This window comes from Patiria miniata, unplaced genomic scaffold, assembly GCF_015706575.1.
Source record: "Patiria miniata isolate m_02_andy unplaced genomic scaffold, ASM1570657v1 HiC_scaffold_16, whole genome shotgun sequence".
NCBI classification, from domain to species: Eukaryota; Metazoa; Echinodermata; class Asteroidea; order Valvatida; family Asterinidae; genus Patiria; species Patiria miniata.
Genome location: NW_024037054.1, coordinates 3,169,812 through 3,186,238, shown reverse-complemented (window position 1 = coordinate 3,186,238; position 16,427 = coordinate 3,169,812). Strand labels below are relative to the sequence as shown.

The following is a 16,427-nucleotide window of genomic DNA, read 5'->3' as shown; positions in this document are numbered from 1 at the left end:
GATAGAACGAGCACATAACAAACGTGTATCTAAACGCTGGTGACGATCCACATCGGATGCAAACACGCCACTTTTGAAGTCACAATTGATATTTTGCAGCACCGAAACCAAATTGCGTCGCGTAAGCTTAGAGTAGCGCAATATGTGGAGTGTGGTATGGACCGTGGCCGTGCTACATTGTTATATGTAGCACGGTTTGTTGCCATGAATCGACCAATCAGGATGGAGGATTCAAGTTTACTTGAGGATAAAGTGTTGTATACTCAAAAATTATAAAGTATTAAAAATGGTGAAGTGAAACAATTTTTGCAGTTTCCTGGAAAACGTGTATCTGAAAGGCAGCTAGACATTTACAAATTACAATACGAAATACACTCAACCAAAAAAGAAAGTCCCCCCTTCCAATACTTTTTTGTCTAACTCAAAAACTACTGAGCACCTCTCGCTCAAATAATGACTAATCAGTACAGAAATTCCTTAGCAATTCAGCCATACTCTTTTTCTTGCCCAAAACAGTGATAATGTGTACGAACTGATGCAATTTATGAAAATGATACCGAAAACAGTTGTACTTTTGTATACATGCAAGTTGTGGTTCACACTCACCTTGCACGTATACAAAAGTGCAAGTTTTTTTAGGTACCGGTAGCATTTGTCATAACTTGCATAATTTTGTACACATTATCACTGTTTTGGGCCAAACAAAGAGTATGGCTGGATTGTTAAGGAATTTCTGTACTGATCAGTCGTTATTTGAGCAAGTTGTGTCCAGTAGTTTTTGAGTTAGACAAAAAAGTATTGGAAGGGGGGAGGGACTTTCTTTTTTGGTTGAGTGTACATAGATTGTAACCGTTTGTAAATTCTCGCACATTGTGCTGTTCTGAATGAAGATCTGGCTCTGAAATTATTTACCCCTCCCTCTCTAACTGGCAAATTCAACAAAGCCGTCCCAGTAGTCAAAATCAATCAAGTGACTGATTTTAATATAGGTTTTCCCGGCCAATTTCGTGAAATGTTCATTCACTTCTGAAAATCGATCTTTCGTTTTCGTGTGAATTTGGATGCACGTCTTGAATCCCATTTCAATTCAACGAAAGTTCAATCGTTTTCATTGTCCGTGCATTCGGTTTTGAGAAACAGACTGCCAATTACGTTACCTGTGCATTCATTTACGCAAGCGTACCTTTTCTAAATTGATTTCAGGTACCGCTAATTTGAATGACGGTCAATGAAAAAGAAACCACTAATTGTATCTGGTGCCGATGGCATTAAACTAAAAGTGAAATAGAATGGTGAATGTTTGAAATCGCCCTCTAAAAGCGGAAGTCTTTTAAACGAATCTGAATGGACAAATGAAAGGTGCTGCTCAATCACTTAATTGATTGAACTGAAATGGAACCGAATGCTCTGGTAGCGAAAGTGAAACGCGTATTCAGAGCGATTCTCAATTCAGACAAAAATGAATGACCAATTATCAGAAGTGAATGAACATTTTAGGAAATTGGCTGGGAAAACCTATGGTTGAGTGCTCCCTGCTTAAAAAAGTAGGATTGAGTGGCTGTGACTGTTTTTGTAACTTGATACAGCTTTGCCGTGATTGTAAGGGATTGATAAGCCAGCTGCACTCAGTTACTTGCTTTTGTCGGTTGATTGAATTTGACTAGTCACGGTGCCAACAAGAAATATGTGCAGCGTTCTAGCAAAGTGAAACACAACTAGGCAGAGGTTGAAATGAGGGTTTGCAGGTATTAGGAAAGAGAATACAATTCTCCTTACAATACTGTTTGTTGTACTTCAATGGGATACTCAGTTGACAAGTTATGGCTGTTTAAAGTTTGCACTTATCAACATGTCTAAAAGTAAAAACTGAGAAAACGGCCTTGAAAGTTTCAAGTTTTGTAGTCATGCAAATGAAAGATGCCAGTTGGGTTTCCTTAAAAACACTTTCATTCCACAAGTTTTATACTATTTCTTTAAAATATGTGTAGTAGACAGTTCAAAGGTTGTAAATATCAGTAAATCTGAAAATCAGAAATATATCACCCCCATTTAGTTTTTTGCATTTTTGTCCACTTTGGCCTGTGCCCAGTTCCGTCTCATTTTGCCAAAACGCCTCACATAATGACGTTTAAAGGTATAGTCCATCATTTGTAATTTGTGCATTTTGTTCGTTTGAAGCAACAAACTTGCTCAAAATCTAAAGAAGGGTACTGAACAACTAGCCTGATGAAGTTTCAGCTCAGCTTCAGCTGTGTATTTTGAGAAAAACAACATTCTAGGATCTTGATTTCAAATCAAAAGTTGCTGAATCATGTTTTGAAAGGGACTTGAATTCAGCTTCCGAGACACGTTCTCTCTGAGCCGATTGCAGCGACGCGATGTTGTGCACTGATCCGACGAATTATGGCAACCGCGCGCATGTGCGTTGTGCCAACACTTGCGCGCGCTTCGCCGAATAAAAAAAACGAACTACTATTTTGGAAAGGCTTTCTTTTGTTGATTTCTTCAAAATGACAGCTTGCCAGAAAGTATCATTTCACAGGGAGTTTAGTCCCCTTACTATCTTTCAACCAAGTATGTTTTTCAACAATAATTACTTCACTTACTTTTCGGATAGCTGCAAATGATGGACTGTAGCTTTAACTGTTTGTGACTAGCCTGTGTTTAAGTTATGGAAGGGGAAGTGGATTGAATTTCTGACTGTCTGTGACTGATCAAACAGTTTGAGCACCAGTCAAAGTTATATTGTAACACTTACATCTTCCGAAGAACTTTTGTTATACATGTGAATTTATTCCTCTATCTGCAGAAAAAACACACAAATCCGATGTCAACAACTCCATCTCCAACAACGCCGGTAAGAAAAATACTGCATTTGAATGGCATATACCTTGTGCATAATTGGATTATAACTTTGTGATGAAGGGTTTATGAGGTCACAAGATTTTCAAGGATTTTCCAGCATTTAAAGGTTGGAATCTTGATCTGTAGTGATTCAAGGACCAATGTTTTTACAATTCAACTGATTCAATTAGAAAATTGAGAAAACTTAGAAAATGTAGAAAATGGAACCCTTTTTTGTTTTTAACCCACCTGGCAAATAAGTTTCTGATGGATAGTCAATAATACCTCCCCTCGATATTAGAATTTACTAGACTAGTTCCCTCGGCTTCGCCTCGGGGAGCTAATATCGACTATCAACCCTCAAACCATGTTTTATTTGTATATTGCCTTTCATGAGAGCAATGCGTGTGGGACACTGCATTCGAGTACCTCCTACTTGTCTTTGTGCACGTAACTGACAGTTCATTTGAAATATATACAACAAAAAAACCTCTGTGAAACTAGTTTAGAAACACCAATCGAATTGTCTAATTTCACATCTATTCAGGATGGGGTTACACATGCCTATGGCCCTGATCCATACTCAGAGGCAGCCATGTACTTCAAGGACATTCTGACTGGGTTTATGAGTCTGCTTGTCCTGCTGACCACAGCCAACAACCCCGATGGTAAGTGGGAATTAAAGTATTTCAGTTATCACCCTAAACCCCATGGGTTTTGGTTTGTCATTCTGCTAGAACCCCCGCCCCTCGCAGGCAACATACTAAAAAGTCTTGTCTGTTTTATTTACACTTTTAATTACTCCAACATTTGTTGAACAAAATATTTCATATTTACACAAGCTCCTCATTAAAGCATAGACAAATAAAGCGCTGAGAGTCCCTTTAACTAGAGTTGAGCTTTTGACCCTGAAAATCGTGCAACGTTTTATAAATCTAAGCATCTTGGACGAGGATAATAACAGCATTTAGGACGGCTGTTTTGGTATGATTTTGTTCGTTCACGAAACCGCCCGCCATTTTGTAAATATTTTTGTCAGACTTTCTTCGGAATTGTGCGGCAACTCTAAAATCTCGTTCACAAGTAGAATAGCAATTCTTTGACTTCAAACACAAAGCTGTGAGTGTCTTGTATCAACCTGGATAAGTTGCACAATAACAGGCTCCACGACAATCACGATTAGCTTGTAAAATAGGTCATTTTCAGTCGCTGCACCACATCTTACTCCACCTAAAGTTATTGTGCAAGTTACGTCATATTTGTTTTGCAAGTGGCGGACTTACGCACTATGAAACTTTCGTGAAATTGTCACAACTGAAATGTTGCGAAGTGTGAAATGTTTGGCAGCTTGTGTAATAAATTGTGGCGCTAGTGGACTTATGCCATTGCATAAAGTTTTGTGAAACTAGCTGTAGCAAATAACCTTTTGTCACATCAGTATGTACCAATTTACCCATATATGATCGGTTTCAATTTTTAGGAACGTCGAAAGTGTAACTCAGCGTGGTTTTTTTTCCCTATTTTTTTTTCCAGTGACGATGCCAGCGTACATGTTCAACAGGTTTTACTGCTTGTACTTCATTCTCTTCCTAGTCATTGGTAAGTTGATATTTGGAATTCCGTGGCCAAATAGTCTGGTGCATCAGATTGAACGTTTTTGTTGACAGTGGGATTGGATCTAGGCAGGCCCTCGTCAGGGGGGGCCTGGTGGGGCCCGGCCCCCCTTGTCGAGCAATTCCCCTCCCCCCAACGGCAAAAGCCATATATGTGTATTTTTTTTTAATTTTTAAGGTAGTGGGCCCCCCTAGTTGGTACTTCGGTGATCCATGGAGCATTCTATTTTCCCTCGGCTTCGCCTCGGGAAAAATACAATGCTTCATGGATCACCTCGCGGGGGCTAGTTTTACTACACCACCTTGAAGCAGTCAATATTTGTATACTATCATCCCTTGAACCATTTTATATTTGTATATTGCTTTCTCCTTTCAGGACTGTACTTTTTCTTCAACATGCTAACGGCTGTGATCTACAATGAATTCCGAGGCTATCTCCTGGTATGTTGTTAGCAAGAAATTCACTAATTTGGATTTTTTGGCAAATTGGAATTTTTGGATTGTGCTGTTAATTACATTCGTAAAATTCTTTTCATAAATATCTAAGACAGTTTACCCATTCCTATTGGTGGAGAGCCCGTCACATGGCTAGTTTTAAGCGGTTGATAAAGACGGACTGGCTAGTCTTAAAAGCTTCTCCAGTGTCACATGAAATTTGGACTCCTATGAAATACTACACAATACTACCAATGAGTCAGTATTTCAGAGTCCTCAATTCAAAATAAACCAACACAGCTGCGTTCTGCGCCACATCGCACAGTATATAATTAATCTCGGTCACTATCTTTTTGACGCACCCTGTAGAAGTGAAGCCCCTGTAGAAGGACAAGCATCAATAAAATGTGTGTAATTTCTTTTTTTTTAAATGACAATGGAATGATATTGAGGGATTTTTTCCTCTTCCTTGCTGTCCGTAGCGTTCCATGCAGAGCAGTCTGATGCGTCGCCGGCTAGGCTTCCAGGCCGCCTTTGAGATGCTGAGGAGGCAGGGCCGACTGACCCTGAACACGGCGGGAGTCAGTATGGTCACCTCGCTGAGCGTCAGCGTGGTCAAGGCAGTCATACTACAGACCAATATCAAGAAGAGTGCCAAGAAAGCTATTGTCACTGTGAGTCAACAATACCCCCCCCCAACTCCCCCCACTTCCCCCACTCGCCCCCCCATTCCCTCCCCATTCCTCCCTCCCCCTCTAAAACAAAAGATATGTTATTAAGACCAGTTCATACTCCATTTGACTGCAAATGCGAAGCAACTTTGTCATTAAACAATTGCTGTGAAAATCGCCGGAGTTGAAATGTGTTCACTAATTTTCATAAATTTGTATTCGCTTTCGCACTGAGTATGAACTGGCATTTGGGAGGGCCATCATAGTTAGACCCCCCGCCCCCCAAAAATAGCTGACAACTTAACAAGAAGCTTTAACTTTGTGATTCTAATTAGTGGTGGCAGTAGTGGTGTGCATTTGTGGGTAGTAAGAGAACCAGGTACCCTGTTGTGATAAAACACGGGAACCCGGGTACCCATAAAAGAAACCCAACCCCAAAATTCAAACCCATAAGTGAGAGAAATGTTTTCAACAACTGGTTATCGTATTTTTTCCAAACCTAGAAACGGTTATCTGATTTCACGAGAAGTTCCCATCCAGCTCACAGTCATGCCTAAAAAATGCGATTCGGTGTAGTTTGCAGGATTTAGTGACCACTGGGTCTTTACACAAACACTTCAGAGCTGTAATGTTGGAAAAATGGATGAGAACTCTCTTGATACGTCAAATGAGCAGGCTATTCATAAACAGAAGACCACTAGCAAGTGACTGCAGTTACAATCAGAGACCATGGAGCAAATTGGGGGATGTTCCAGTTGTTTTCTTTTGCCTGTGTCACAAAAAAATGGAAGGCTTAATTTTATTTAAGGATGGGTTCGAATATCCAGTTTCCAAAATTGAAAACGAATAGTGAAATTCAAATCAAAATTAAAAAAAAATCTTATTTAAATCCCACCACTTTTCTAAATCCTGACTGAAATGTTGGTCTTAAGAGACTGATAACCCAAATTATGTTTCATGTGATCAAATTTGAAAGGTCTGTCATATGCTATTAAAATCACTATCTTTTGCTCAAGGAATTGGATGAAAACATGGGAGGGTCGCTGACATCCTCCGACTTCCAGCAGCTGTTTGATGTCCTTGATAGAGACACCAGTCGACGCAGGGTAAGTCCAATGAACCAATCAAAGCCACAAATGAACAGTGTGGAGTCTTTGTCCAAGTCCCAAGTTGGGTCCATTTCTAAGTTCATATTGGACCCATGCATGAACAGCAGAGGGCGCTTTGTCACAACACATGTCAGCCCCAGTGGCCGGACACGCAGTACCAATAGTGATAATACAAAGCATTTGTAAGGCGAAGCGTATCTTATAATAAATAAGGCCGTGACAGGTACGCGTAGCCTGACCGCTGATTACGGGTACCCGATTCCAAATATCAATTGTATTACCCAAAACTGTCTTTGTAAATTACGACATAACATTTCAGAAAAGCAAGCGCCCTCTTCTATTGATTACTTGCCGATAACTTGTTAGACAAAAATCTGAGTGAAACATCTTCCGGATGTCTAGATTTGCGGATGAATCAACGAAAAGAACCAATCACAATGCACGTACCAAGTGCTACTCGACAGGCAACTTGCGTGGAGCATGCATGCGCTGAATGACAAAGCATCAAAGGACGGCACCATTTGCACGTGCAACTTACCGTAGGCCGGCCTGCGAGGGCTGAGCTAGCTATGCTTGCTCAGTGATGGCGCAGCCAGCCACTATACACAGTTGCTGGCCGTGATTCTTTTAATAAGTAAGGCCTGATTTATGTCCAAACAATGCACATTGGTCTCTTTCCATTCATCACAAATGTTGCTGTATAAATGCTTTGGTCTTTCAACAAAACCATAATTTTGTTTTTCTTGAGGCTTTTTTAACAACCAACCCCCTCATCTCTGTTCCCGTTTCCAGAAGCCACCGATTGTGCCCAAGAACAACCACATCCTCAGAAAGATCCAGTTCTGCATAACGCATCAGTTCTTCAACTACTTTGGGGCCCTGGTAGCCATGTGCAATGTGATTGTCATCTCGGTGAGTCATGGGCCATTTTCCAAATCTTGACTTTACCCTTGGCTTCGTACCACAAGTCGTATCACAATCTTCAGCACTGAGATACCGTTACTGTGCGATGTTTCAAATGAGAAATTTACTTGAAAATTGGGTTTTTTTGACAAATGGAATCCTAGGGAGAGAGATGTGGAGGGAGTGATTCCCTGTTTGCAGGGGACGTATTAAGCCGTGAACCCTAAACCCTAAATGGCTACCCGCAAGTACCTGCTTCAACTCGCGCCAGGACGAGTACTCGAGTAGATGAAAACCACGAGTACAACGAGTAGCATAAACTACTCACGAGTACTCGCGTAATCGAGTTACTCACCTAGTGGTATCTGACACCATGGTGTTTCAAGCCGACTTCTACTGCAGTAAAAAAAAGTTGAATGAATAAGTTCTATTCTAAATCATTATAGTATAAACCAACTGATACGTTTTAATCAAAGTTAGAGGCCACTTGATGATTATAACTTTTATTATGCACATTGTTAAATTGTCCAAAATGTACATCCTGTGGAACCTCTCTGCTGCAAATATGGCCTCTGTATAATGAAGTCTTTGTTGCGCACCGCATTGTGAATCTCTCTCACAATGGGCTCCGTGCGCCGACGAAAGAGGGCGCCCTTTTACCTAGCAACGACGTCCCATGGGCAGGACATTTCGCTGGTTGACGCGCATCATTCCTTGTGTGTGACGCACGTACACCAGGGGATTTGTACTATGTACACGCATTGGCCGTGCTTCGCGGCAAACGAATTGCAGTCAGGCAAGATGGCATCGGTCGGTCACCCCCAGCTGTACCTTCTTTGCCGGTGAGGGGGTACTTGTGAACGGAGCGGATAGTGTACAAGTACCAGCATTCGTAAATGAGTATTAAGTATATTTGCATGTATATAGCGCACGTATCCAGGTGCTCAAGCCAGGTGCTCCATCATTATTACCCTGCTCATTGGGCCAATGAAACATTCCAAATGCCATCTCAGCTCCCTGGGGAGTATACAGCTCGATGCTGCCATTTCGGTGCAAAGCAGCTAAAATCAACCACAATACCCATCTCTTCCCTCACAGGTACCCATTTACTCCTGGGTAGGGAGAAGCAATGAGTGACAAAGTGCCTTGCCCAAGGGCACACGCACCACAACCCCAGGCTGGACTCGAACCCACAACCTCCAGAATTACCCACAGACCACAAATTCAATGTTCCAGACCGCGAGGCCATGACACTCCACTTCTACATGATGTTTTTTATAATTTCAAGTTTTCTCTCTTACAGTTGGAAGTTCAGTATCAATATGATTCCAGCTTTTATGCAAGGGACAACGTCCTGGCTCATGTCAACTTCAGCTTCATCTTGTTCTACCTTGTTGAGCAGGTGAGATATTTGCTAATTTCCCCTTCAAGGTAACATACAACTTTTGCAAACATTCAAAAACAAAACTACTAAATTATTACAAAATACCTTAACCCTAATGATCCCCAACCAGCCGAACTCCAACACCAGGGTTTGCTTCCTAGAATTTTTTTTTTTTGGGGGGGGGGGGAGGGGATATAAACAGCATTCACAGAGCTAAAACTTCATCAAGTTTAATAGTTGTTAAAGGGAATGTACATCATTGGTTTTTGCTGTAATTCTCAGAAATGAACTATTTGAGGGGTTACTATGATAGATCAAATATTGTTCCACTGATATGTTTGAAGTTTTGTGTTCGAAAATGCTGGAAAACCAAGAAAAACACAAATGGTGGAGTAGACTGGTTCCCTGACTCCACTTAAGATAAAATGGATCAATTTATAGATGCCGGAAATTTGTAAGGTATGGGAACCAGTCTAGCTGGCCTGCACCCGTTCATGAACATGTAACCAATAGCAAACAAAATTTGGACTGAAAAAAAATGGTGAAGTTATGGCAGTAGTTGAAAAATAGTTAGGTTTTTCCAACGGTGGTCGGCCGACCACTGTTGGAAATTTATACAAAAATACAATTTTCTTGAAAATGACTTCACACCAGGTGCCATAATTTTACAGGATGCTTTAGACTGTCATTTACCAACATCCTAGTAAGATATTTCATAAAATCTTGGTAATATTATTTTTCGATGTTTGCAAATGTTGTATATTCCCTTTAAGCACCCGTCTTTAGATTTTGAGCACGTTGGTTGCTTGAAACAAAAAAATTGTAAAACTTGTAACTCTACCCTAACTTTAAGTTTGATATGTCATCCGTCTGCAGATTCTGAAGGTCTGGGCTTATGGATGCCGGCGATACTTAGCCTCCAAACTCAACATATTCGATGGCCTGCTGACCATCATTCTTCTTGTAAGCACTCCCCTTGTTTTAACATTACAAAGAAGACTTTTTTATGCTAATGTGAATTTTTTATATTCAGGAGGAAATTTAAGTGGTTTTAATACTGAGATTGCTTTCCTTTGTCTGTCAGTTTGTGGAAATTCTGTACGCAATCGTCAACGGAGATTTGTTCAACCCGCAAGGGTAAGAGAATTGTTGTTTTCTTTTTTATTTTGCATAGAAAGAACAGTGTTGATCAGCATTCATTGCTATTGCGATTTCAAACTGAACGTTTTTTTCCTTAAGTTCAGGAATGCGAAACAGAGTATTTCCCACTTTATTCAGTCTGCATACACTGTTCTATATTGGTATGTAACATTAAAGCTTAAAACCTTGGACAGCTAAATAAAACAATGTACTGAATCTGAATCGAGTAAGTTTGTCATTATACCCAACATTAGTATACTTAAAGCCAGAGTCCATCATTTGCAGCTATCCAAAAAGTAACTGGCATAATGATTGTTGAAAAACATACTTGGTTGAAAGATAGTAAGGGGACTAAACTCCCGGTGAAATTATTATTTCTGGCAAGCTGTCATTTTGAAGAAATCAACGAAAGAAGGCCTTTTCAACGGTGCTTCTTAAGAAGCACCGTAGGAAATTCAAATTAGTAGTTAATTTTGTTATTCGGCGAAGCGCCCGCAAGCATTGGCACGACGCACACGCACGCGCAGTTGCTATAATTCGTCGGATCAGTGCGCGACATCGCGTAGCTGCAATCGGCTCAGTGAGAACGTGTCTCGGACGCTGAATTCAGGCCCCATTCAAAACATGATTCAGCAACTTTTGATCTAAAATCGAGATCATAGAATGTTGTTTTTCTCGAAATATACAGCTGAAGCTGAGCTGAAACTTCATCAGGTTAGTTGTTCAGCACCCTTCTTTAGATCTTGAGCACTTTTGTTGCTTCAAACGAACAAAATGCACAAATTACAAATGATGGACTATACCTTTAAATCCAAATATGCAACGTCGGGCTCAGTTTTGCATTACGTCAAATTCATTTGTTACAATTTCAGTTTTCCCTATTACCCTGGTACTTTGTAATTTGCCATTCAAGTATCATTAAGAATGACTTTGAATGATTTTTTGTATATGTTGGGTAAGTAGTTTGCTCTTCATAATTACTCTTGGAGGATGACTTCATTAATCCTCCTATGCAAACATACATGTACGTTCTGTGCCAAGTTGTCCTTGCAGTTTAAATCAATCAAGTGACTGTTTTCAACAGTTAAGAGCTCCCAGCCTACGTCAAGCAGGATTGACTGGCTGTGACTGTTTATGTAACTTGACACAGCTTTGCTTTGACTGTAGGTGATTGATAAGCCAGCTGTGCCTACCACTTGCCTGCTTTTTTCCGTTGACTGAATTTGACTTGTCAAAGTGCTTGTAGAAATATGATCTGACTGTTGGTGACTAGCCTGTGTAAAAAGCATGGCAGGAAAGAGGATTGATTTTTTTGACTGTCTGTGACTATTCAGACAGCAGGAGGGTGAAGGAGTGTATCAGAATTATATAATCATAGATGTCAGATGTAACAGGGACAGGAAATAAGTGGACCCCAAATTTATAGACTGACCCAATTATTATGACCCTGTTTGCTCACAAGTCAAAATAGCAAGTCAATGTCGCAAGTCAAATCGGAAGTGAAATAAACGATTACAAAAGTTAAACAGGATGAACAATAACAAAGGAATGCCCTGTCAAAAAGTTCATTTGAAAAGCTTTTGACTTGACTTAAGACTGGATGAATAAGCCATTTGCGAATTAAATTCGAGTAACACCTGCTACCCTGACTTGCTTGAATGCTTGGCTGATTTTAACTTTGCATTCTCCAGACCAAAGAGACTGTTGCTATATCACGTGATTCGGGGCAAGCCTTACGCTAGCAACCCCCAGCTCTGGAATGGTCTGGCGTGTTCATGCCATTCTCATCCATTGTGAGCAATGTATTGATGCTGAGCGTCTCTTGTGTAACTATGCAAGAGCTTGCCCCAATCATGTGATATAGCAGCTGTGTCTTTGGTCTGGAGAATTCAAAGTTAAAACTTGCCAAGCAGTATGAGTAAGTCAGTGTACCAGATGTTTTTCAAATTTAATTCGCAAAGGGTCTAGGTTATTCGCAGATGGCTTATTGTAAATGACGTGTGATTGACTTTTGATGACTTGTTTGCAACACCAGTGTTGGAGCAAAGGCTTTGACCCTCAAGGCCAAGGCCAAGGCCAAGGCTTTGACCCTCAAGGCCAAGGCCAAGGCCAAGGCTTTGACCCTCAAGCCTCGAGGCCAAGGCCAAGGCTTAACCCTCAAGGCCAAGGCCAAGGCCAAGGCCCTGTTTTATGAAATAAACACTGATATAGAACTAATTATAGTCACATGAGTGACACATCATCACGCAAGGGCGGATCCAGAACACAATTTGGGGGGGGGGGGCAAAGAAATTTTGGTCCCCCCCCAAAAAGTGGGTCCAAAAATTACGGCTTGGGCTTCGGGGCCCGCTTAAGGGCCTCGAAAAAAATTTGGATTCGAGATGCTCTGTGGTGCGATTTGAGGCAATTTCTGACCATTTTAACCAATGTTTTTTGAGGAAAAGATGGTGGTGTACTCATTGCCTGCCTTTATTACGACGTCACATAAAAAAAATGGTTTCGTTTTTTTTTGGGGGGGGGGGGGGCATGGCCCCTTTTGGCCCCCCTGGACCGCCCTTATCATCACGAATTGCTCATTACGAAGAACAACATTTCTTTAATTGCAATCAACATGCTCGCATAGGCCTACACCGTTTTATGACTGCACTGTACCTATTAAAGTATAAGTTCAGGTCTTCAATATGGTTTAACTAAACAAAATAATGATTTACTTCTATATTGACACACAATTCTCCCAAGTGTAACAAAAGGGGGATCCAAGAAACTGATTTGGGAAATTTTTATTTGCTGGCCCAACATGGTCAGAAATATCAGCATTATCTAAAACAGATACATGCAAATCTTTAGCACTTATCATGGAGACATATACAACCAATCAGATCTATTCCATAGTTATATACAATTAAAGTGATCATCTCATTAGCCCCACAAGTGTACGGAATATTTTTGCAGCAAATCTACTACAATGGTAACAAAATGTGATGCTACAAAAGTGGAAGTGTGCCCAACACACAAATCTATAGGGTGCTTCCCTCCTCCATGGTAATACGATTAAAATGGTAACAGCAAAATTTCGAACAGATTTATCTGGAAAATGCAAAAATCTATGGGCCTTGAAGAGCCTTGACTCAAAATTGCAAGGCCCTGAACCCTCAAGGCCAAGGCCAAGGCCAAGGCTTTTGCCCTCGAGCCTCGAGGCCAAGGCCAAGGCCCTAAAATCCAGCCTTAAGGCAGCCTTAAGGCCAAGGCCCAGCATCAAGGCACTACATCACTGTGCAACACTGTGGCTTAAAAAAATTTGAGATGTTCTGGGTTTGATTTTAGGAACAAGAGCGCCCTCGCTGAGGAGATCCCGCTGTACGACCTGGTGCGCATCATCAACATTCTCATCATCTTCCGTCTGTTCAGGCTTATCACGCACTTTAAGGTACGGGGTGAACAACAAAATGGAAAATACTGTACGCTAAAGTACGTTGTCCCATAAATACCTGCAAAATACCTGCAATTTTTTGTGTGAGGCTCTGGTGTCAGCGCAGAAACACGTGCTACCATTATTTTTTATACCTTTTTAAAGCTTGGTATCTGAACTTTATCCCTGGCGAGTATTGGTTTGATACTTAAAAGAGTTTTAAAATTATTGGTGTTCAAATAAAGGCATGTTGGAAAGAATCTCAACCGATTTCAAGGAAAATTGATGATGCGGTACATCAGATGCAAACTCGAGTCAAACTTTGAATAGGTACATCTTTGCACATGAATTTCAAAATTGAACTCGAAACGAAGAACAATATTGTGAATTCATTGAAGGTGTAGTCTACGTGGATTGAAAAGAATAGGAAACACAGAAAGTAAAAGGCAACGAGATCGTCACATCATGAACATGATGAACCATTTCCACATTAGAAAATATGTGCATGATTGATTTTCCTTGAAATCGGTCGAGTTTGTTTTTGACATGCTTTTATTTGAACATGAATCATTTCAAAACCTTTTTGAAAATCAAACTAATACGTACCATGAATAAAGTTAAGATTCCAAGCTTTAAAATGATATAAAAATAATGGCGGTACGTGTTTCCACGGCGACGCTAGAGCCTCGCAAAAAAAAACGTTGCGGGTATTTTGGACGTGCTGCACAGTGTGCTGAACTGGGTCATTGGTGTGATAGTGGTGATCTGAACTTGATATAATCATAGTGTCCTGTGATTTTGACAGTTACAAAATTTGATAATGATATGTTAATAACGATTGCTGAACACAGTATAACAAGAAATTTTGTTTCTTAATCGGCATAATGTGCTCTTATTTTACAGACAATGTCGGTCATTGCTGCAACGTTGTTTGGCCTAATACGAAACCTACGGGCATTGATTGGTATCCTAGTGGTAAGTTTTTGTTGAATTTTCTTTCTATCAATCCAGCGCACCTTGCCAGAGCGTCATAAACGTGAAATATGTTTTGTTTTCCCATGTAGCCTGGTTTTCATTTTGAAAATTTCCCACAAATGACATTCACAACCTTTCTTTTTCATTGTCTGAGAAGTTACTAAGTAATTTGTAAACTTGGTTACGGGTACTCGATCCCATAATCTGGAACCGGTTCCTGACATCAGTGGTCGGGTAATCGGGTGCCCGGCACCGATGCACAGCCCTATTTTGAAGGCTCCTACTCAAAAGAGCATTTTTAAGGGTTTTGGCTTTGTGGGCATGTGTGGTCTAGCGGTAGAGCACAGGATTCATGATCGTGAGGTTGTGGGTTCGAGCCCCGCCGTGGCCATGCGTGTCGTGCCCTTGAGTAAGGCGCTTTACCTCAATTACTCCTCTCAACCCAGGTGTTAAATGGGTACCGGCATTATTCAATGCTGGGAAGGTAACAGACTCGCTGTGGAGGAGGTGTGGCGATCCCCCCACAGTAGCATATGAGTCTGGCCCAATCGCTAAAGAAAGAGAGATGGGCACTCCGTTCCTGTGAACACAGGTTCGTCCCCCCCCCCCCTTGAGTAAATGCTACAGTGTGTATGCAAAATGGGATTTTTTCACCGCTTCTTACACATTTCTTCGTTGCAGGTCATCTATTATGTCTTTGCTGTGTTAGGCATGGAACTGTTCAGAGGGACAATACGCATAGAGTCCACTAACAGTGTTAACAGGTGGGTGTCCAATTTCATTTCAGTTGATTAAAAATTCCCACTTTTTTTTCATTGTAGCTGATCTTATTGCCGCGTATATTCCCTTCAAAAGCAATTTCTATTCTACAGGGAAACCCGAACGGCGCCCCTATTCTTTAAAGAATTTCTGCATGTAGCGTGTTTAAGGTCTAGGATATTAAAGCCCAATTCATAAATACCTCAGACAGTTTAGCTATTCCTATTGGTCGAGAGCCCGTCATGTGGCCGGTCTTAAACGGATGATAAAGACATGGCTAGCTGGTCTTAAACACTTTTCCAGTGTCACAATAAAATGTGGACTCCTAAAAATCCAGTGCCTCTTACCGTTTCATTGGTTGAACGTTCACAATCTTCACGTAGGCATGCGCAACACTACCAGTGAGTCATAATTTTATAGTTCAAAATTCCAAACGCAATGCCCCAGGTGCGTTCTGCACGACATCGCGCAGAACATGCCATGCGCGCGTCAATCACTCCATTATTTTGCCAGAGGGATGTTTCAAAAAGCATGAAGTGAACTTGTTGAACAAAATCGGGATTTTTTGAACGAATTATTTGATATTTTTTAACCGAAAAGGTATTTATGAATGGGAATAAATATGTGCTCGGTCGGTATTTATCACTCCGTTTAAGACCGCTTAGAGTCTGGGTGCTGATAATTACCCTCGCCTCCGGCTCGGGTAATTATCAGCACCCAGACTCTAAGCGGTCTTAAACGGAGTGATAAAAACCTCTGGAGCACACATTTATTCCCTTATTAATAAGCTTTCTTTTAGTTAAAGAATCATTCAAATCACTCACGTACTATTGCAGTTATGGAATTTCAAACACAAACACAGTTTTCTAACCTTGTCCACAGATCACAATAAAGGTAATTGATATTTCAGTGAAACAAAAACTACTCACATATCGAAACACACGTCAGAACACTCTCCTAACCATGATAACTGGCACTTATCATAACATTTATTTAAAAACCTGCTGCTTCCAATGTTAAATAACATGCTTTATAATGTCAAGAGTTTATAGTCTTGCCCTGCTTTCTACTTGGCTACCCCGGAGACTTATGCGATTATTCTGACATCATTTTCAGGATAGGACATGGTTTCATTTTTACTGAAATATCACGTACCTTAATTAATTAATGTAATCCGTGGACAAG

At 40.7% G+C, this 16,427-nt stretch overlaps 1 protein-coding gene across 1 annotated transcript in view; it reads left to right on the top strand.

The window, feature by feature from the left end:
* The window catches only part of LOC119722679 (two pore calcium channel protein 2-like), a 42,251-nt gene that overhangs the window by 18,879 nt on the left and 6,945 nt on the right, over positions 1 to 16,427 (top strand). Inside the window, exons 8-20 of the mRNA XM_038192925.1 lie at positions 2,810 to 2,857; positions 3,392 to 3,512; positions 4,378 to 4,443; positions 4,834 to 4,898; positions 5,375 to 5,566; positions 6,580 to 6,669; positions 7,465 to 7,584; positions 8,879 to 8,977; positions 9,836 to 9,922; positions 10,044 to 10,096; positions 13,424 to 13,526; positions 14,412 to 14,483; positions 15,165 to 15,247. Coding sequence (XP_038048853.1) covers positions 2,810 to 2,857; positions 3,392 to 3,512; positions 4,378 to 4,443; positions 4,834 to 4,898; positions 5,375 to 5,566; positions 6,580 to 6,669; positions 7,465 to 7,584; positions 8,879 to 8,977; positions 9,836 to 9,922; positions 10,044 to 10,096; positions 13,424 to 13,526; positions 14,412 to 14,483; positions 15,165 to 15,247 — 1,199 coding nt within the window. The remainder of the gene's footprint in view (positions 1 to 2,809; positions 2,858 to 3,391; positions 3,513 to 4,377; positions 4,444 to 4,833; positions 4,899 to 5,374; positions 5,567 to 6,579; positions 6,670 to 7,464; positions 7,585 to 8,878; positions 8,978 to 9,835; positions 9,923 to 10,043; positions 10,097 to 13,423; positions 13,527 to 14,411; positions 14,484 to 15,164; positions 15,248 to 16,427) is intronic.